Source organism: Aquarana catesbeiana, linkage group LG04 (assembly GCF_042186555.1).
Source record: "Aquarana catesbeiana isolate 2022-GZ linkage group LG04, ASM4218655v1, whole genome shotgun sequence".
NCBI classification, from domain to species: domain Eukaryota; kingdom Metazoa; phylum Chordata; class Amphibia; order Anura; family Ranidae; genus Aquarana; species Aquarana catesbeiana.
The window spans coordinates 488,774,866-488,797,839 of NC_133327.1; the positions used below are offsets into that span (position 1 = coordinate 488,774,866).

General features: G+C 42.9%; 1 protein-coding gene across 3 annotated transcripts in view; it reads left to right on the plus strand.

Annotated features, from left to right (window-relative positions):
• Positions 1 to 22,974, plus strand: part of FEZ2 (fasciculation and elongation protein zeta 2) — a 335,869-nt gene that overhangs the window by 80,898 nt on the left and 231,997 nt on the right. For 2 of the 3 annotated variants that reach the window (XM_073627652.1, XM_073627653.1), the window contains exons 3-4: positions 10,190 to 10,306; positions 15,908 to 16,052. In XM_073627652.1, the coding sequence (XP_073483753.1) occupies positions 10,190 to 10,306; positions 15,908 to 16,052 (262 nt within the window). The remainder of the gene's footprint in view (positions 1 to 10,189; positions 10,307 to 15,907; positions 16,053 to 22,974) is intronic. The other variant, XM_073627654.1, reaches the window with a different exon arrangement.

A 22,974-nucleotide genomic window follows, 5' to 3' on the forward strand; every position in this document is an offset into this window, starting at 1 on the left:
TATGTATAAAAGCGTGGAGGTGGCAGGACAGCATATACCCCAGCCGAAGTCTTTTTAGACGAAACCGGTCGGGTTTCTTTGCTGTACCCAGCCACCTTTACCACGCTTACCAACTTTTATCTACTTTGTATTACCCGAATCGATTCTGCTAATTTTAACTTTGTTGGACTGTTTGAGGATCTTGAGTGATCTAATAAATGCTATTGGAAAAATAGTTTTTTGGATTTACACCATGTGGAGGCTCCTTGTTTTTTCCTCATATATGGTCCATGCATGCTGACAAAGACGGAGACTGCGGAGACCTTTTTGGGCGGATTCCTGGCCCCCCATCTGAGGGAGAACCCTTCTGGAGTACAAGCCATCCTGTCACTGTCATCCATCATAAGACAGTACAAGCCTAGTTGACTCACCGCCAAAGGCCTGTGAGTCCATCAAAGTCGGTAAGAGTATTCCATCTTTTACTGAAAATTGGATAGTTCCTTGTGATGCCACCCGCCTGGGATTTAATTTGGGCCAACCACACCGTATAACATATGGACTAATATGTTTATATTGTTTATTTGGGAGTTTCATCCATTTACATTATGGACACTTCTGACACTATATATTTTCTTTATCACTGATAAGTTTGGATGTTGTAATCAATATTAACCGTTTTATACATTCAGTTTTTTTTGATGTTTTCTGCTCTTCCTAGCGAGATAGAGCATCTTTTTATTTACACGAGTGATGATATTGGATGTCATATCCATATTCACGGCACTATTTAGCACATATAGGTTTTGGATTGGATGAAGTTATTGGTTTCTTCAAATGTAAACAGGCTTCCTTCTGTCCTACACCCTACATCTGTTTCATCATCATAGCGCTACACTTTTTATTTAGTATTGTTAGCAGTAGACCTCCTCTGTAAATCTAAAGTGGTAACCTGTAAAGGCTTTTAAAAATGTATTTATTTTGTTGCCACTGCACGTTTGTGCGCAATTTTAAAGCATGTCATGTTTGGTATCCATGTACTCGGCCTAAGATCATCTTTTTTATTTCATCAAACATTTGGGCAATATAGTGTGTTATTTAGTGCATTAAAATTTTAAAAAGTGTGTTTTTTCCCAAAAAAATGCGTTTGAAAAATCGCTGCGCAAATACTGTGTGAAAAAAAAAATGAAACACCCACCATTTTAATCTGTAGGGCATTTGCTTTAAAAAAATATATAATGTTTGTGGGTTCAAAGTAATTTTTCTTGCAAAAAAAAAAAAAAAAATTTCATGTAAACAAAAAGTGTCAGAAAGGGCTTTGTCTTCAAGTGGTTAGAAGAGTGGGTGATGTGTGACATAAGCTTCTAAATGTTGTGCATAAAATGCCAGGACAGTTCAAACCCCCCCAAATGACCCCACTTTGGAAAGTAGACACCCCAAGCTAATTTGCTGAGAGGCATGTCGAGTCCATGGAATATTTTGTATTGTGACACAAGTTGCGAGAAAGAGACAATTTTTTTTTTTTTTGCACAAAGTTGTCACTAAATGATATATTGCTCAAACATGCCATGGGAATATGTGAAATTACACCCCAAAATACATTCTGTTGCTTCTCCTGAGTACAGGGATACCACATGTGTGAGACTTTTTGGGAGCCTAGCCGCGTACGGGACCCCGAAAACCAAGCACCGCCTTCAGGCTTTCTAAGGGAGTAAATTTTTGATTTCACTCTTCACTGCCTATCACAGTTTCGGAGGCCATGGAATACCCAGGTGGCAAATGACCCTATTTTGGAAAGTAGACAGCCCAAGCTATTTGCTGAGAGGTATAGTGAGTATTTTGCAGACCTCACTTTTTGTCACAAAGTTTTGAAAATTGAAAAAAGAAAAAAAAATTGTTTTTTCTTGTCTTTCTTTATTTTCAAAAACAAATGAGAGCTGCAAAATACTCACCATGCCTCTCGGCAAATAGCTTGGGGTGTCTACTTTCCAAAATGGGGTCATTTGGGGGGGGGTTTGTGCCATCTGGGCATTTTATGGCCTTCAAAACTGTGATAGGTAGTGAGGAGTAAAATCAAAAATGTACGCCCTTAGAAATCCTGAAGGCAGTGATTGGTTTTCGGGGCCCCGTACGCGGCTAGGCTCCCAAAAAGTCCCACACATGTGGTATCCCCGTACTCAGGAGAAGCATCTGAATATATTTTGGGGTGCAATTCCACATATGCCCATGACCTGTGTGAGCAATATATCATTTAGTGACAACTTTTTGTAATTTTTTTTTTTGTCATTATTCAATCACTTGAGACAAAAAAAATAATATTCAATGGGCTCAACATGCCTCTCAGCAATTTCCTTGGGGTGTCTACTTTCCAAAATGGGGTCATTTGTGGGGGGTTTGTACCGCCCTGCCTTTTTAGCACCTCAAGAAATGACATGGGCAGTCATAAACCAAAAGCTGTGTACATTCCAGAAAATGTACCCTAGTTTGTAGACGCTATAACTTTTGCGCAAACCAATAAATATACGCTTATTGACATCATTTTTTTTTACCAAAGACATGTGGCCGAATGCATTTTGGCCTAAATGTATGACTAAAATTGAGTTTATTGGATTTTTTTTATAACAAAAAGTAGAAAATATCATTTTTTTTCAAAATTTTCGGTCTTTTTCCATTTATAGCGCAAAAAATAAAAAACGTAGAGGTGATCAAATACCATCAAAAGAAAGCTCTATTTGTGGGAAGAAAAGAACGCAAATTTCGTTTGGGTACAGCATTGCATGACCACGCAATTAGCAGTTAAAGCGACGCAGTGCCAAATTGTAAAAAGTGCTCTGGTCAGGAAGGGGGTAAATCCTTCCGGGGCTGAAGTGGTTAAGACAGGGCCTATTTTTCAAACTTGTTTACAAGTTAAAAAATATATATATTTTTTTTTTTTGCTAGAAAATTACTTAGAACCCCCAAACATTATATATTTTTTTTCTAACACCCTAGAGAATAAAATGGCAGTCGTTGCAATACTTTCTGTTGCACCGTATTTGCGCAGCGGTCTTGCAAGCACACTTTTTTTTTTTTTTGAAAAAATACACTTTTTTAAATTAAAAATATAAGACAACAGTAAAGTTTGCCCAATTTGTTTTTATATTATGAAAGATGATGTTGTGCCGACTAAATTGATACCCAACGTTCTACGCTTCAAAATTGCACCCGCTCATGGAATGGTGACAAACTTTTATCCCTAAAAATCTCCATATGCGATGTTTAAAAAATTCTACAGGTTGCATGTTTTCAGAGGAGGTCTAGTGCTAGAATTATTGCTCTCGCTCGAACGACCGCGGTGATAACTCACATGTGTGGTTTGAACACAGTTTTCATAAGCGGGCGCTACTCATGTATGTGTTTTCTTCTGCACACGAGCTTGGCAGGACAGGGAACGTTAAATTTATTTATTTTTTTTTCCATCCATCCATCCATGCTCAGCATACCCATCCATACTCGGCATACTTGCTCACCCATCCATACTCGGCATACTCATCCATCCATCCATACTCACCCATCCATACTCGGCATTCTCATCCATCCATACTCATCTATCCATACTCGGCATGCTCATCCATCCATGCTCTGCATGCTCATCCATCCATGCTCTGCATGCTCATCCATCCATGCTCTGCATGCTCATCCATCCATGCTCTGCATGCTCATCCATCCATGCTCTGCATGCTCATCCATCCATGCTCTTACAAACGAAACGCAATGATTTCTGTTGGTATTAAAATCATAAAACTATTAAATAGGGAGGTGAGCACAACATATGTGCACAAATAGATGCGCTCCTGTCGACCCATTCTAAACATATATCGTATATAGCCGAAGCTATAGCAAAAAACAAATGGATAAATAAAATTGCACCAAAGTAGGTGATATATTCTTAACCTAGGACTCTCTAGCGTCATGTCCCCGCTGGTATCTGGTAGATCACAGGTGATGTGAACTCTACCCAATAAGAAGAACACATATACTGTTGCAAATGCACGAAAAGTAAATATAGCAGTAAATAACGTAAATTAAATTAAGTATAATTACAACCCCCCCATAGAATCGCATAAATCAGCCATAAAAAACCTTATACTACATGTGGTGGATATCTAACTAATTTATATTTTTATCAGGGAAAGGGGCCCCAGCATTTCAGATGGAGACCCTCCCAGTCTAAGGCTCGGTTCACACGGGGGCGACTTGTCAGGCGACCTAGCCGCCTGACAAGTCGCCTCCCGTTCTGTACAATGGAACCGTTCTAATCGGAGCGACGCAAGTCGCTCCGACTCAGAAGAAAGGTTCCTGTACTACTTTGGGGGCGACTTGCATAGACTTCTATACAGAAGTCGTCTTGCAAGTCGCCCCGGCAGTCGTGTGCAGGTCGCCTCGGTGAGGCGACCTGCAAGTCGTGCCGCGTCTAGTGTGAACCGGCACTTAGGGTAGAAATTCGATATCTCCCATGGCCATGGGAGATGTGTATAAGGGAGGAAACTCTAAGATAAGGAGGGGGGAAGAGGGGTCGGAAAGAAAAAACAAAAAACCACAACACAGAAGTAGAGGAACAAAGGGGGAGATACTACTAACACAAGCGATATGAAGCCAATGAATGGATTGGTGTACTTTCCAATATTTTTATATTGCTTGCAATTTAACCCTATTTATTTAATGTTATGTCCCATTGTTGGATCAAGTAAGGTTAATCACTTCTCTCATGTATACCAACATTGACTTACTAGTTTTTGTCTTGAGAGGGCATGTGTGTATACATACACATATATCGATAGCCTTTAGTTGAGGTCTGCCTTGCGATTCATTATGTGTTGCTATGCAGTATGTAGATGCACATGCGACTCTCATTTCATTTCATTACATTCAATTTATTTTAAATTTGATTTCTATATCGTTTTTTTTTTTTTTTTAATATAAATATTAATTTTTATGTAGGTTTTTTCAATATATTTTTGCGGATACATTTCATATCTGCCATTAATAACTGTTTCTACATTGACTACAACGAGTAGTCTATTAATATAACATTAATATTTTATTTAATTTTATTCAATTGTATATTCTTGGCAAGTGACTCTCTGGCGATTGCTCGGTAAGCTGATCTCCTCTGTGCATTATGGGTATGTTGCCTGTGTCCCTTGAATTATTCCCGGCATCAGCATCAGTCTCTCTCTGACCCTCCCCTTTCCCTCCCCCTCTCTGATGATGTGGTTTCATTACCATTGCATCAGCAATGTATGTCATTATGCTGAGTCTACCCAGGTGACGACCAGCCTCACACATCCTTCTACATCTGCGAGTTTGCGCAGAGGATATGCGTGCGCACCCATACACTCTCGCTCACAGCGAGTATGGGCTGAAGTGGTCGGAGGTAGTGGGGTGGAACGCATATCCACCCGCTCTTCCGGCCTGTGTCTACTGCACATGCGCGGGCGGAAATGACGGTTTGGGTAGCCGGATACCGCCGGTGGAGCGCATTTGTATCCGAACTTCCGGGTCCTCAAGGCAGCGTGCGTTCCACCGGCATCTGGAGCCCTCTAAAGCCATCCGAAGGTCCTCTGGAGCCCCCTTCGGTAAGTACAGCTGGTATTACTTTTCCTACTTGCAGAGGTGGCACAGGTGGTACTGCTACCTCTGCCTGTCCACACCTATACTTATATACTTGGGATGGGACTGTGGTATAGCCCTGGACAGTCCCTAATCAGCACGTAGATATAGTCCTTTCTTGTGCATTATGACTGTTTGATCTGCAGAGGTGACACAGATGAGTTGATAAGGTTACTTTTGCCTGCCTACTTTCACATTTATACTTACCAGGTGGCCATATTATAGTCCCAGATGACCTGTATTAGCCCGCAGGAAAAGTCCTCTATTGTGCACTATGATTGGGTACATTTATTATACCAATAATTATTATTATTATTATTATACAGGATTTATATAGCGCCGACAGTTTACGCAGCGCTTTACAACAACATTAGGGCAGACAGTACAAGTACAATACAATTCAATACAGGAGGAATCAGAGGGCCCTGCTCGTTAGAGCTTACAATCTAGGAATATCGACTTATATGCACGCTTTTTCTCGGATGTGAGACTACTATAGTGTTACCATGAATACATGGTGACGCCTGAGAGGGTCCTTTCAGCTGGGAGGGTTTCTGTGGTTTGTTTTGGCTTTTTTGTTGTTTTTTTTTTTTGCCTTTGGGAAGGGGGTGGGGCCATGGTGGGCTGGTGCTGGTGATCATTGGGAGGCTTGGTTGCATGTATGCACACATATATAGAGGAGCTCTTACTTGTAAGCAGTCACCACCCGCTTAGGCTCTGAGGAAAGGGGCTCGCCCCCGAAACGCGTTAGCCGTTGCCGCATCTACTTGACGTCTGGTCCCATTTTATTCTGGTGTTTGTTACTACAAACCTGCAGTCCATGTCCATGCCTGTATTTCAAGCTCGTTTGTGAGTATGTTTCTTGTTATTTTACTTTTTAATAAACGCTACCAGTGGTAATGCGCTAGGTCGGTGCGCCCTCTCTTCTTTTTGTTTCAGCATACTCATCCATCCATCCATGCTCACCCATCCATACTCGGCATACTCATCCATCCATCCATGCTCACCCATCCATACTCGGCATTCTCATCCATCCATACTCATCCATCCATACTCGGCATACTCATCCATCCATACTCGGCATACTCATCCATCCATGCTCACCCATCCATACTCGGCATACTCATCCATCCATGCTCATCCATCCATACTTGGCATACTCATCCATCCATACTCATCTATCCATTAATGCTCATCCATCCATGCTCAGCATACTCATCCATCCATGCTCATCCATCCCTACTCAGCATACTCATACATCCATACACATCCATCTATCCTCAGCATATACATCCATACACATCCATCTATCCTCAGCATACACATCCATCCATCCATGCTCACCCATCCATACTCAGCATACCCATCCATACTCGGCATACTCAGCCATCCATACTCGGCATACTCAGCCATCCATACTCGGCATACTCAGCCATCCATACTCGGCATACTCAGCCATCTATACTCGGCATACTCAGCCATCCATACTCGGCATACTCAGCCATCCATACTCGGCATACTCAGCCATCCATACTCGGCATACTCAGCCATCCATACTCGGCATACTCAGCCATCCATACTCGGCATACTCAGCCATCCATACTCGGCATACTCAGCCATCCATGCTCGGCATACTCAGCCATCCATGCTCGGCATACTCAGCCATCCATGCTCGGCATACTCAGCCATCCATGCTCGGCATACTCAGCCATCCATGCTCGGCATACTCAGCCATCCATGCTCGGCATACTCAGCCATCCATGCTCGGCATACTCAGCCATCCATGCTCGGCATACTCAGCCATCCATGCTCGGCATACTCAGCCATCCATGCTCGGCATACTCAGCCATCCATGCTCGGCATACTCAGCCATCCATGCTCGGCATACTCAGCCATCCATGCTCGGCATACTCAGCCATCCATGCTCGGCATACTCAGCCATCCATGCTCGGCATACTCAGCCATCCATGCTCGGCATACTCAGCCATCCATGCTCGGCATACTCAGCCATCCATGCTCGGCATACTCAGCCATCCATGCTCGGCATACTCAGCCATCCATGCTCGGCATACTCAGCCATCCATGCTCGGCATACTCAGCCATCCATGCTCGGCATACTCAGCCATCCATGCTCGGCATACTCAGCCATCCATGCTCGGCATACTCAGCCATCCATGCTCGGCATACTCAGCCATCCATGCTCGGCATACTCAGCCATCCATGCTCGGCATACTCAGCCATCCATGCTCGGCATACTCAGCCATCCATGCTCGGCATACTCAGCCATCCATGCTCGGCATACTCAGCCATCCATGCTCGGCATACTCATTCATCCATGCTCAGCATACTTATCCATCCATGCTCAGCCATTCATTCATCCTCAGCAATAGCCGTACTCGGCCATACTTGGCCACGGCTCATCCATCCCCATCATGCCACATCAGCTATCATCCATGCCATATCCATACAGTGTCTCACAAAAGTGTAATAGATAGTCAACTTAGATTTGAAACTTATGCCCCTAGAACACCTGACGGTGCTCCCTGCATGTTGGGCCTCTGTATGAGGCCATGATGTGGAAAAGTCTCACACATGTGGTATCGCCGTAATGACATGTTCAAAAGACTCGATATGCCTCATAGATTATACATTGGCTTGTTTTCTTTCCAAAATGGGGTCATTTTTGGGGCGTTTCCATTGTCCTGGTTCTCCAGGACCTTCAAAAGTGTAAGAGGTAGTCAAGAAATGATATGTGTAATTTATGCTCTAAGAACGCCTGATGGCGCTCCCTGCATGTTGGGCCTCTGTATGTGGCCACTGTGTGTAAAAGTCTCACACATGTGGTATTGCCATACTCAAGAGGAATAGTAGAATGTGTTTTGGGGTGTAATTTGTGCTGTGCATATGCTGTGTGTGAGAACCTGCTAATATAACAATTTTGATTTTTGCAAAGAATTGTGGGAAAAAATTACAACTTCAAAAAACTCACCATGCCTCTTACTAAATACCTTGGAATGTCTACTTTCCAAAAAGGAGTAATTTGTGGGGTATTTGTACTTTCCTGGCTTGTTAGGGTCTCAAGAAATGAGATAAGACGTCAGTACATCAGGTGTGATCAATTTTTAGAGATTGGCACCATAGCTTGTGGACTCTATAAGTTTCACAAAGACCAAATAATATACACCAATTTGAGTTATTTTTACCGAAGACCTGTAGCGGTATACATTTTGGCCAAAATATATGAAGAAAATTTACTAATTTTGCAAACTTTTATAACAGAAACTAAGAAAAATGCATGTGTTTTTTTTTTTTTTTTTTTTTTTTTTTTTTAACAGAATTTTCGTTTTTTTTTATTTTTATAGCACAAAAAATAAAAAAAAACAGTGGTGATTAAATACCACCAAAAGAAAGCTCTATTTGTGTGAAAAAAGGACAAAAATTTCATATGGGTACAGTGTTGCATGACTGAGTAATTGTCATTCAAAACGTGAGAGCACCGAAAGCTGAAAATTGGTCTGGTTAGGAAGGGGGTTTAAGTGCTCATTGGTCAAGTGGTTAAATATGAGATCTGGGGTCAAAAAGACATCAGATCTTATATTTACACTAAAATGCAATAAAAAAAAAAAAAAATGTTCCTTTTTAAAAGCTATGGGCGGAAGTGACGTTTTGACGTCGCTTCCATCCTGCAATGGTGGGGAGCCAAGTGGGGGCCATCTTCCCCTCACTCAGCTCCATACCACAGAGGGGAGAGGATGTGATCACCTCCGCCACTGCCAGTGGCTCCGGTAAGCATCAGAGGGCACCTGATAAAAGTGATCTCGCAGCCAATCGGCCACAGAGACTACTTTTATCTGAAAGCGGACCGCACGCTGAAGAAGAGGATACCAGGGTTATGGTAGCTAGCTGCTGCGATAACGATATTCTTCTTCAAAGTGCCGCCGTATAATGACGGCAGGCGGTCCGTAATGGTTAGGCACTCCTTGCCCCCTTACATGCCACATTTGGCATGTCATTTTTTTGGGGGGGGGTGGGGGGAGTGGGTACCTGGTTTTGACAGGTACCCAGCTTCCACTTCCTGCTCTCGTCACCTTGCCACCTAGGTGACTCCTCCTCTCCCCCTCCACAACTGCTCCTCTCCCACTCCCTCTCTGCAATCTTCTGAGACACGTCACTGGTCCCAGAAGATTGCCTGGCCACTAAGAGTGCAGCACGACTCGTGCATGCGCAGTGGGCACCCAGCTGTGAGGCTGTCACAGCCGGGTGGCAACACTTGCAGTGCTGGCGCCGTGGAGAGGCTTTGGGCGGCCGCATCGCTGGATGTGGGACAGGTGAATGCCTGTTTTTAATAAGACATTTTTTTGTAGCTGCTGACTTTTAATAAACGTACAAAAGAGTGGAACTCCGCTTTTATTATAAAATCTAAATAGGAGAATGAGAGTGGGCCTCAGCAGGTATGTAGACCCGAAACACAAATGCAGTTATAGAATTTTCTCTTGTTTGTACTTTGTGGCAATCCAAACAAAACATAATACTGTTCAAAATTTCATTTTTTTTTTTCCAGACAAATGACAGTCTAAATATTGACCTATCTGATGACGAGGAGTTAAGGGAACAATTAGACATGCATTCAATCATTGTATCATGCATAAATGAAGAGCCACTCTTCACTGCCGAGCAGGTAAAGTAATGCTCTCCCTTTTTTCCTTCTAGTCATCACAGTGAGGCTGAATCACACACTGGTGTGGTGACCAGTGTTTTTTGCTGCACTAACACTGGTCACCACAAGGACACACAGAAAATAATTGTTTTTCGCATTTGTCCCGTTCACACTGCATTGCAGTCCGGAGCTGCAATAAAATGCAGGCGTGCTACATTTTATCGCAGTGCACCGTATAGTGACAGGAATGAAGTGTACTTTTGTACACTTCAAATAAAGTTCAGTGAGAAAAAAAAGGGAGCTGTGTGATGCACTGAATCGCGCATTACACTGCTCCCTACCACAGTCGGAATGAACAGCTACCGGAGAGGAAGCTGCTGCTGTTTACCTCTCCGGCAGCTGTCCATTTTAGCCCTGAATATAACAAAAGATACAATGCCTTGAAAAAGTATTCATACCCTTTGACTTTTTTCCACATTTTATCATAGTACAACCAGAGACGTAAATTAATTTTATGTGATAGTCCAACACAAAGTGGCATAAAAATGTGAAGTAGAAGAAAAATGATAAATGGTTTTCTATTTTTTTTTTTTTTTTTACAAATATCTGAGGATGTGTATTCAGCCTCAGTACTTTGTAGAACCACCTTTTGGCTGCAATTACAGCTGCAAGACTTTTTTGGGTATGTTTTTACCAGCTTTGCACATCTAGAGCGTGACATTTTTACACATTCTTCTTTGCAAAATAGCTCAATCTCTGTCAGATTGGATGGAGAGTGTCCGTGAACAGCAATTTTCAAGTCTTGTCACCAATTCGCAATTGGATTTAGGTCTAGATTTTGACTGGGCCATTCTAAACCATTCCATTGTAGTTTTGGCTGTATGTTGTCGTCCTGCTCTTCCCCAGTCTCAAGTCTTTTGCAGACTCCTCTAACAGGTTTTCTTCTGAGTTTGCCTAGTATTTGGCTCCTTCCCATCAACGCTGACCAGCTTCCCTGTCCCTGCTGGAGAAAAGAATCCCCACAACATAATGCTGCTACCACCATGTTTCACGGGGGGGGGGGGAAGATGTGTTCAGGGTGATGTGCAGTGTTTTTCACCACACATAGTGTTTTGCTTTTGGGCCAAAAAGTAAAATGTTGGTCTCATCTGACCGGAGCACCTTCTTCCACATGTTTGCTGTGTCACCCACATGGCTTCTCACAAACTGCAAACGGGACTTCTTATGGCTTTCTTTCAACAATGGCTTTCTTCTTGCCACTCATAAAGGCCAGATTTGTGGAGTGCACGGCTAATAGTTGTCCTGTGGACAAATTCTCCCACCTGAGCTGTGGATCTCTGCAGCTCCTCCAGAGTTACCATGGGCCTCTTGGCTGCTTCTCTGATAAATGCTCTCCTTGCCCGACCTGTCAGTTTAGGTGGGCGGCCATGTCTTGGTAGGTGTGCGTACTCTTTCCATTTTTGGATGAATGATTGAACAGTGCTCCGTGAGACGTTTAAAGCTTGGGATATTTTTTTTATAACCAAACTCTGCTTTAAACTTCTTAATGGCAAACATCCAGGGGTATTCCTTGTATCGGAGGGGAGGGTAGGAGAGGGAGAGGGGTTTGTCTTGATATATATATCAAGAATGATTTATGGGTAGAAGAGCAGAATGACATTCGTGGCAAGGGGGGAGGTCGAGTCCGTATGAGTGGAACTCCAGAGGATGGAAGTAAGCAGGAAGTTACTAGTGGGGGTATGTTACAGGCCCCCTAACCTGAGGGAAAAGGTGGAGTTGGATCTCCTTTTACAATTAGAAATGGCAGCAAGACAGGGAAATGTCGTCATAATGGGGGACTTCAACTATCCCTACATTGACTGGGCAGAAAGGACAGCCCACTCATTAGAGGACAGCATGTCCCAATTGGTAGATTCCTCGACTAGGCGCAACGCATTGCTAGATCTTTTAATTACAAATGATACAGATCTCATGGCAGCTGTGGAAATATGAGACAACTTGGAAACTAGCAACCACAGGATTATTACATTCCAAATAAATCATAGAAAAGGGAGGCATGAGGGGAGTACAAGAACACTAGATTTCAAAAGAGCCAACTTTTCTAAACTGCGCTAAATGCTGCAGGATATTAAGTGGGACCAAATCCTTGAAACATTGCGGAAACACACAGGAAAAATGGGAATGCTTTAGGAACATATTAAATAAATGTATCACCAAATGCATTCCAAGGGGTAATAAATATAGCAGAACAAAGGGTAAACCTGGGTGGCTGAACCAAAAAGTAAAATATACAAAGGACAAAAAAATTGCCTTTAAAAAGTACAAAGCAGAGGGGTCATTGTCATCATTCAAACAATACAAGGAATGCAATGTGAGATGTAAGAACATAATTAGGGCGGCTAGAAAAGAATATGGGAGACACATAGCGGAGGAGAGTAAACCTAATCCCAAGAAGTTTTTTTTAAATATATCCTCGCCTTTAAATATATTAAAGGTGAGGACGAAACACTTAGGCCCCATAAAGCACGAGGAACGGAAGGTGGTTATAAATAAGGAGGAGGCAGCTCTGTTAAATGCTTTCTTCACCTCAGCCTTCACACAGGAAAAGGAGAAATATACCGACCAAGACAGTATGGTTAGCAACTAGCCACAGGATCTACCCCTCTGGCTAACAGAGACTGGAATTGGGAAAAGATTAGAAAAAGCTTAACGTAAATAAATCACCGGGACCAGATGGCTTATACCCGAGAGTCCTTAACCACTTCAGCCCAGGAAGATTTTACACCCTTCCTGACCACTTGCGCTTTTTTTTCAGTTTGGCACTGTGTCGATTTAACTGACAATTGCGCGGTCATGCGACACTGTACCCAAACAAAATTTGCATCCTTTTTTCCCACAAATAGAGCTTTCTTTTGGTGGTATTTGATCACCTCTGCGGTTTTTATTTTTGGCGCTATAAACAAAAAAAGCGACAGTTTTGAAAAAAAAACCTATTTTTTACTTTTTGCTATAATAAATCTCCCAGAATTAAAAAAAAAAAAAAAATCTTCATCAGTTTATGCCGATATGTATTCTTCTACATATTTTTAGTAAAAATCGCAATAAGCGTATATTGATTGGTTTGTGCAAAATGTATAGCATCTACAAACTATGGGAAAGATTTATGGCATTTTGTATTATTTTGTTTTTACTAGTAATGGCGGTGATCTGCAATTTTTATCGTGACTGCGTCATTATGGCCGACACATCTGACACCTTTGACACTATTTTGGGACCATTATCATTTATACAGCGATCAGTGCTATAACAATGCACTGATTACTGTGTAATTGATATTGGCAGGGAAGGGGTTAAACACTAGGGGGCGATCAAGGGGTTAAGTGTGTCCTAGGGAGTGATTCTAACTGGGGGGGTGGGCTACCACTGACATGACAGCGATCACTGCTCCCGATGACAGGGAGCAGTAGATCCCTGTCATGTCACTAGGCAGAACGGGGAAATGCCTTGTTTACATAGGCATCTCCTCGTTCTGCCTCTCCATGACACGATCGTGGGACACCCACCGCGGCACAGGCCCACAACCCCCGCCAATTAAAGGGGACGTACAGGTACGCCCATTTGCCTGCCATTGTGCCGACGTATATCGGCGTGCAGCGGTCGGCAAGTGGTTAAGCTGCATGATTCTGGATAAAATGAGAATCACTATTTGCTTAGAATAAAGATCATAAAATATTGCAACAACCTCCATTTGATTCTCTGTTTGGGGGTTCTAAGTAATTTTCTAGCAAAAAATACAGATTTTAACTAGTAACCAACAAGTGTCAGAAAAAGGTTGTCTTTAAGTGGTTAAACTGCCCTCATCTACAGACGGAAGTTCATTCCTTGGGTCTATGAACCGGAGAGATGCAGTGTATCTCTTCATTATCTCTCTGCGCCAAGGAATGTCTTTTTTTTTTTTTTTTTTTTTTTTTTTTTCTTTGACAGCTCTGGTTCTGCACTGTTTATAGAAAAAAAGGCGTCAATTAGATTTAAAAGCTGACGAGTCCGCATCGGCAAGTGAGGGAGCCTGTCTGTACAGACTGCCCCCTCACTATATGTACACCACCCCCCCCTCCCCAAATGACAGCTCTAAAGCCCAAGGGAAAAAAAGCTGGCAATTAAATTAAAAAAGCTGACAGTGACAGTCAAGGTCGTCCCCTCCCTTTCCTGACCTGCCGGGCTGCATGCTCGGATAAGGGTCTGGTATGGATTTTGGGTGGGGAACCCACGCCATTTAAAAAAAAAAAAGTGGCATGGGGGGTCCCCTCTGAATTCATACTAGACCCAAAGGCCCGGGGGGAGGGTCCCACGCCGTGTTTTTTTTTTTTTTTTTTTCCTCACATTCAGCTGACAGCTGACTCATCGGTTGTTAAGGACACGGCGGCCGACGCCCATGTGAAAGGGGCCTTGTTCTTCTGTTTTCTTTTTTATCTTTGTTAACTTAAATCTACACCGTAGTTAATTTAGTGATTTCACTCAAGAATTTCTGCTTTAGCTAGTTTCTACACAGCAAGCTGTTTGGATCAGTGTATCCTCAGCAACAATTTTGGAGACCATACCTTGACTCTTCTGGACTTGAGGATTTTGGGGCTAGCCTGGAATGTGACTTTGTAGTTCAGGGCTTTGCATTGTGGAGCTTTACATAAATTTTGTGTGCTGTTATTTAGCCACAGAGTGGTATTTGGATCCATAGCCATGTCAGAGCCCTAGGTGTAACCCAGTTTCTAAAGACCTACTTTGCGCGTAATACCAGTGGAGCTTTAGCACCTGGAGTTATCTTTTTTGTTGTTTCAATTTTTTTTACTTTTTAGGGAAAAAAAATCCCATCACAGCTGGTTTCACTACAGTAAGGGTTTAGCATGCTCTTTCTACTGAAGGGAAGAAACATCCCATTGCTGCTTCTGAAGCACCACGTGGACCGTTTGGTCTTCAGTCTCATTTCACCATCGGCCTACCTTGACTTTGGTTACCTCTGGCTGCCTGCCACTCTCATTAGCACCAGCTGCTTGAGTTTGTGAGAAAACAAGGCCTTACCTTATTTTGGACCTAGTTTTTTGCCATGTGGTGCAACTGTAATGGGTGTCCTCAGCTCATACACTCCTATTGCCTCTAGCGAATTTAGTCCATTCTTCTACGAAGACTTTAAAGAAACTATCATTGGCCTTTGCTTGATAATGTGATGGAGTCCATTGCTTTAAAAGGGAAGTTGGTCTCCATTGTAGATGCTCCAGTGATCCACCAGAACAAGCATACAACCAAATGAGTTGATAGTTTTTTTCAACTTTCCAAATTCCACTGACAGGCATACTTTTTACCTAGGTTCTAGATTGAATGTAAGTTGAATGTCTTTGCGTCTTGCTGGCGGTGACTTTTATTTGCAAAACTACTTTAATCGGGTAGATGGTGGGCTAAATGTTTGCATGGCATCTAAATTGCTGGTTCTTCAATTTTACCCATGGTTTCCTACATTTTTAAGTTTTGTTTCCAATTCTCTTTTAAGGCTATAGGGGTTTATAGACCTTCAGAACTATGATGCTTACTAGTCGGTTGTATCCTTTCTCCTATCCTTTTTTCTCTGTATAGGTTATAGAAGAGATTGAGGAAATGATGCAGGAATCTCCTGATCCAGAAGAGGAAGATACTCCTTACCAGTCAGACAGACTTTCTATGCTTTCACAGGAGATCCAGACACTAAAGAAGTCCTCTACAAATAGTAACTATGAAGATCGTAAGTAATCAAGCTAACACATATGTTAAAACATCCTTTTGTTGAGTTCCACAGAAACCTCCTAAAATGCTGTCTTTATTTTGATTATTTTATTTAGATAGTTTACATGTTTTTTACATTTCTTTGCGTTTAATCAACTGTTTCATGTACATTATTTAAAGTGGAAATTCAGTCATTTTTTTCATCTTTCCATCTATTAAATCCTCTGCCCTTGTTTTACCTTTGGATAGTAAAAATTTTTTTCTGACAGTAAATACCTTATGCATCCCTCTTCCTGTTTCTTGTCTGGTAAAAAGCCTAGGCTTATGACATTGTGCAAAGGAAGATTTCTTCCTAACTCCACCCCAAATCTCTCCCAATGTCAGGGTCCTCGGACAGCCTAATAACAGCCCCAGGCCGGCGTAGCCAAAGCCTTCTGTTGGGGTGTTGTCTGCTGTCCACAGGCACATTTGGGCTACATAGCAGCGGAGGGCTCTGTAGCTCTCATCCAACCTCATCTCTGCCTGGACCAGCCTGGTTAACTCAGCTTTCCAGTCCTTGTGCCGTTGTCTCCCCAAAAGCCCCATTAGCACTCCGTACTGCAACCAGTACCTTTCCTGGAAGGAGGAGAGACTTTTTCCCTGATGCTGCTGCTCACGGCCTAGCGCTTCCTTCCAGAGCTCCCAGCGGACAGAATCCTACCATCTCAGCAGGACTTGCTGTGACACTGGTCCCCCTGTGCTGTATCCGCATCTCTCGCAACCGCCTTCCGAATTCCTCTTCCATGGGGGCTGGTATCTGTACCTCTCCTCTCCTGCTACCCAGACCTTGTGGAGGTTTGGATGTTCCAGACTGCAGGAAGCCTCCCACTGCTTGCCACCAATGTAACGGAATGTCCCACACTCCACTTGAGTGCTTCAGTCATTTACCGCTTCCTCCAGTCTGAATATAGATTTTACAGCCACTTGCAACCAAGAACTAGGCAGTATTCTTTTTGGCTACAAAGCTGGAACATGAACTGTTTATTTGAACAAAGGCACACAGATATACACTCAGAGGACAATCCCCCTTCTTTGCATAATAAAACCGGGCGGGGTAGACTTTACCTCCAGCAGTAGCATGACACAGGTGTATTCCAACTTCTCATCAGTAGACTGTCTTTGGGAGGGGCTGCTGGAAAAATGCCCCCTCCCCCCTCACAGCTGATCCAGAGACATATTGGGTGGCAAAAATATGAATGCAATCTATACACTGGGGGGAGAACCTCTGGGGGGAGTCTAGGGTGGAAAAGGACCTGGGGGTCCTAGTAGACGATAGGCTCAGCAATGGCATGCATTGCCAAGCTGCTGCTAACAAAGCAAACAGAATATTGGCATGCATTAAAAAGGGGATCAACTCCAGAGATAAAACAATAATTCTCCCGCTCTACAAGACTCTCTGGTCCAGCCGCACCTAGAGTATGCTGTCCAGTTCTGGGCACCAGTCCTCAGGAAGGATGTACTGGAAATGGAGCGAATACTGGAGGATGTTAGTTATGAGGAAAGGTTGTGAGCACTGAACTTATTCTCTCTGAAGAAGACGCTTGAGAGCGGATATGATTTCAATTTATAAATACCGTACTGGTGACCCCACAATAGGGATAAAACGTTTTTGCAGAAAGGAGTTTAACAAGACATGTGGCCACTCATGAAAATTAGAAGAAAAAAGGTTTAATCTTAAACTGTGAAAAGGGTTCTTTACTGTATTAGCGGCAAGGATGTGGAATTTCCTTCCACAGGCAGTGTAATACTGACATATAATCACACACATAGGTTGGACTTGTGTCTTTTTTCAACCTCACCTATGTCACTATGTAACTATATACATCCCATAATGGGTTGCTCCCAAGGCAGACACAAACAACAGAACAATGGGATACAGCCACACTTCAAACGATCTAGCAAAGAGTCTACAACAGTATGAGACTATATATTATTATTACACACAGACCCACTATTCCAATGTGGGTGTACAGTGAGTCTGACTAGTGCAGATCAGACTGGCGTTCTCGGTCACCCTGTGCCCCTAATAGAGACAGGGTCACTTACACATAGGAGGCGCTGAGGGAGCTGAACAAGGAGATTCCAGTGCTCTCCAAGGTAAGCTGTGTTCCACAAGCCTCCCGCCCAAAGTGACCCCCGTCACAACTTCCTATTGGGATGCACTGGCCAATACCTTTTATTCAATATGTTCTTAACCGCTTACGGTGTACGTCGGCAGAATGGAGCTGGTAGGCAAAAGGGCGTACAAGTACGTCCCCTTTAAGAAGTGGTGGTCCCCTAAAAATATATTTTTGGGGGACATCAATTTTGTTTGGATACAGCGTCGCACGACCGCGCAATTGTCAGTTAAATCGACGCAGTGCTGAATCGCAAAAAGTGCTCTGGTCAGGAAGGGGGTAAAATCCTCTGGAGCTGAAGTGGTTAAAGCGCTCCCATTTTCCCTCCGTGTTCTTTGTTCCTAGGATTTTATCCCATTTTATATCTTCTAGCAAGGAGCACAGTTTAGGGAAGCTGGCTCTTTTGAAATTCAGTGTCTTTGTATTACCCTTGTGTTTCCTATTTGTGTGATTTATTCTGAAACTAATTGACCTGTATTCGCTGTTTCCTATATTGCCCCCCTATTTCCACGTCCGCGATCAGGTCTGTATTGTTAGTAATCAGTAGGTCTAGTAAGGAATTGTTTCTTATTGGTGCATTTACCATCTGACCCATGAAATTGTCCTGCAAGACATTTAGGAAATGGCAAGCCTTAGCCGAATGCGCGGTTCCTTCCGCCCTATGTCTGGATAATAAAATTCCCCGATTATAATGTCACTTTCCATCCTTGCTGCCATTCCAAACTGTGATAGGAGATCCGCCTCCTCCTCCTCCCTCTGGTTAGGGGGCCTATAGCATACTCCCAGTATTACTTTCCCCTTGGTTTTCTCCCTTTTGAAGCTCTACCCATAAGGATTCCACCTCCTCCCTTGCTCCATTAGTGATGTCGTCCCTCACATTAAGGCCCCTTTCACGCATGTGCAACTTGTCCTGCGACTTGGGACTGCAAAGTCGCATGACAAGTCGTATCCCATGATTTTCAATGAGTACCATTCAGATGTGTGACTTCAAAGTAGTTCCTGTACTACTTTGGTTTGACTTTGATGCAACTTGAGGTCCATAGACCTTAACATTACACATTAACATTGCTTCAAGTCCTGTCAAAATTGTGACAAAGTCACGCGACTTTCAGGTCGCACAAATGTGAAAGGGGCCTTACTTGTACATCAGTCTTTTATATACAGGCTTACCCCTCCCCCCTTTTTTTTTTACCCTCCCTATCTCTGCGATATAGGGAATACCCTTGAATGGTTTGGCAGCCAATCATGGGAGCTTTTAAACCAAGTCTCTGAAATTCCCACAAAATCGAAATCCTCAAACAGTAGCTCTAGTTCTCCCATCTTGTCAGCCAGACTCCTGGAATTAGTGAACAAGCCTCATAGTTTTGTTTGGCCGCGTACTCCTTGTTGGTTGTTCTGAGGCTGCAATTAGGACTTATTAATTTACTTACCTCGGGTTTAGGTGCTTTAGTCAACCTACTACTACTATTGTCCCCAATACTACCCTCAACTTTGTTCCACACTGGCTATCTCTACGTCTGGACCCCCCCCCCCATCACCTAGTTTAACCACTAAAGGTCGGTTCACACTGAGGCAGCATGACTTGCAGTGCGACTGCCTCAGGCGACCCAGAACACGACTCAGCGGTGACTTGCAAAACAACTTCTGTATAGAAGTCAATGCAAGTCGCCCCCAAAGTCATACAGGAACCTTTTTCTAAGTCGGAGCGACTTGCGTCGCTACGATTAGAATGGTTCCATTGCACTGAACAGGACACTAGGTCGCCTGACAAGTCATCCCAGTGTGAACCGAGGCCTACCAGACCGCCTGCCGACATTTTACGTCACTACTTTGAAGAGGACTATCTTTGTTATGGCAGCAGCTAGCTGCCATAACCCCAGTAACCTCTTCTTCAGCGGGCGGTCCGCTTTCAGATAAAAGTGGTCTCTGCGGCGAGCTCACTTTTACCGCCGCTTACCGGAGCCACCGGCATCGGTGGAGGCGATCGGGTCTGCTTTCCTGTTAGGCATGAAGACGAGTGAGGGGAAGTTTCCTATAACATTGCATAGCTCTTAAAGGGACTTTTTTTTTTTTTTTTAATGACATTTAATATTATTATTATTTATTATTATTATTTTTTTTTTTTTTTTATTGCATCTTTGCCCCCAGATCTCATATTTAAGAGGTACTGTCATGCTTTTTTTTTATCTATTACAAGGGATGTTTACATTCCTTGTAATAGGAATAAAAGTGACACAATTTTTTTTTTTAAAGAACATTGTAAAAATAAAAGGTAAAATAAATAAGAAAAAAATTGATTTTTTTAAAAACACGTCTAGTCGAACTCGCGTGCAGCAGCGAACGCATATGTGAGTAGTGCCTGCATAAGAAAACGGTATTCAAACCACACATGTGAGGTATCGTCACAATTGTTAGAGCGAGAGCAATAATTCTAGCCCTAGACCTCCTCTGTAACTCAAAACATGCAACCTGTAGAATTTTTTAAACTTCGCCTATGGAGATTTTTAAGGATAAAAGTTTGTCGCCATTCCACGAGCGGGCACAATTTTGAAGCGTGACATGTTTGGTATCAATTTACTTTGCGTAACATTATCTTTCACAATATAAAAAAAATTGGACTAACCTTACTGCACAAATATGGTATGACAAAGTATTGCAACAACCACCATTTTATTCTCTAGGGTGTTAGAAAAAAATATATAATGTTTGGGGGTTCTAAGTAATTTTCTAGCAAAAAAAAATGTTTTTAACTTGTAAACACCAAATCTCAGAAAGAGGCTCGGTCCTTAGGTGGTTCAAAGCCCCTCTAACTTTTCAGCCATCTTCTCTCCCAGCCAAGCTGCACCCTCCCCATTTAGGTGCAGTCTGTTCCTGCTAAAGAGCCGTTAACCGACTGAGAATCGGCCCTGTTCTCCAGGAACCCAAACCCCTCCTTTCTACGCCAGCTCCTCAGCCACTTGTTTACTTCCCTAATCTCCCGCTGACTTTCTGGTGGGATCTCCTTGTCAGAAACCATGAACCAGACCGAGACAGAAGTACAGTAAAATCACACTTGTTTATTAATAAAAATAAAAAGGTAAATAGAATAAGCATAGTCAAAGCATAGCCAGAGTCCAGTAACCGGATCGGGTAGTCAGCCAAGCCAGAGTTCAGTAACCAGATCGTGTAATCAGCCAAGCCAGAGTTCAGTAACCAGATCAGGTAATCAGCCAGGCCAGAGGTCAGGGATCCAAGTAGAGGAACAGCAAGCAGGATAAGAAGCCAGAAGGGATGTCAGCAAAAGCCAGTCTTTAAACAGGAACGCAGGAGATGGTTTCTGGTGATGTGACCAAGGCGAAGGCAGGAATGAAGTGAGCTGGAGATCTTTAAGTAGGTGGGACTGATGAGCAGATCCACAACAGCTGGTTAACTGTGGAGAGAAAGGAGAGCTGGCAATTAGCCGACAGCTGTGTGGCCAGCTCAGAGAAGGAAGGGCTGAGGCAGCCCTGACACTCCTGCTGCCTTTCTGGTGGGATCTCCCACTGCCTTTCTGTGTGCAGCTGCGATCCGCGGCGGTCCTGTTTACTGGTTCAGGTGCGATTCTGGACCCAAAAATGCACAAGACCCTTTTTGAAACCACACCATGGCTGCCCTGGACATGTGTAAACTTGCTCCATTGAGAGCCGTTCACATGGCGAATTGGATGTGGCTTAAAATGCGTCCAATTTGCATATATGTGAACCCAGCCTTCCATAAATCCATTTAAAACCTGCCTTTACTATTAGATTAACTTAACTCTATCCCGACTTCATGAATGGATCATATGCCAATCTTTTCATTCTACTCCTGCTGTTCTGTGCACAGGGTCTATGGAGTCAATCCACTAGCATTTATGGCATGCCATATTTGTGTCTTTATATGAAACCTTGCATGCAATTCATTGTAGGTAAAGCAGAACTAAACTCTTCCATTTAACCGTTTCTCAAAACAGCTACATTCAAAGCATGCTGAAAGTGCTAACTGTCAGTTGGGTTCTCAATTGAACTGTCAATTAGCTGGTGTCATAACTGATCGCACGTGCAGTACCATGATAACTGCAGATTAATTTGAGGCCACAATGTCCGCTTCCTTGGCTGTAAAAGATAGCAGGGCTTAGTCCCACTTTAACCACTTCCCCACAGACGTGCATATATACAGTTGTGCTCAAAAGTTTACATACCCTGGCAGAATTTATGATTTCTTGGCCATTTTTCAGAGAAAATTAATAAAACATAAACTTTTTTTCACTCATGGTTAGTGTTGGGCTGAAGCCATTTATTATCAATTAACAGTGTTTACTCTTTTTTTTTTTTTTTTTAAATCTTAATGAAAACAGAAACTACCCAAATGACCCTGATCAAAAGTTTACATACCCCAGTTCTTAATACTGTGTATTGCCCCCTTTAACATCAATGACAGCTTGAAGTCTTTTGTGGTATTTGTGGATGAGGCTCTTTATCTTCTGAGATGGTAAAGCTGTCCATTCCTCCTGTTCCTGTAAATTCTTGGGCTGTCTTGCATGCACTGCACTTTTGAGATCTCCCCAGAGTGGCTCAATGATATTGAGGTCAGGAGACTGAGATGGCCACTCCAGAACCTTCACTTTATTCTGCTGTAGCCAATGACGGGTCCTCTTTTTAAGTGGTTAAACTGACCTCATTTACAGACTGATGTTCATCCCTTTGATCTAAAAGAAATAAATGTTACATTGTATCTCTTCTCTTCGCTATCTCTCAGTGATGACCAATGTTGATAAAAATTTGCAGG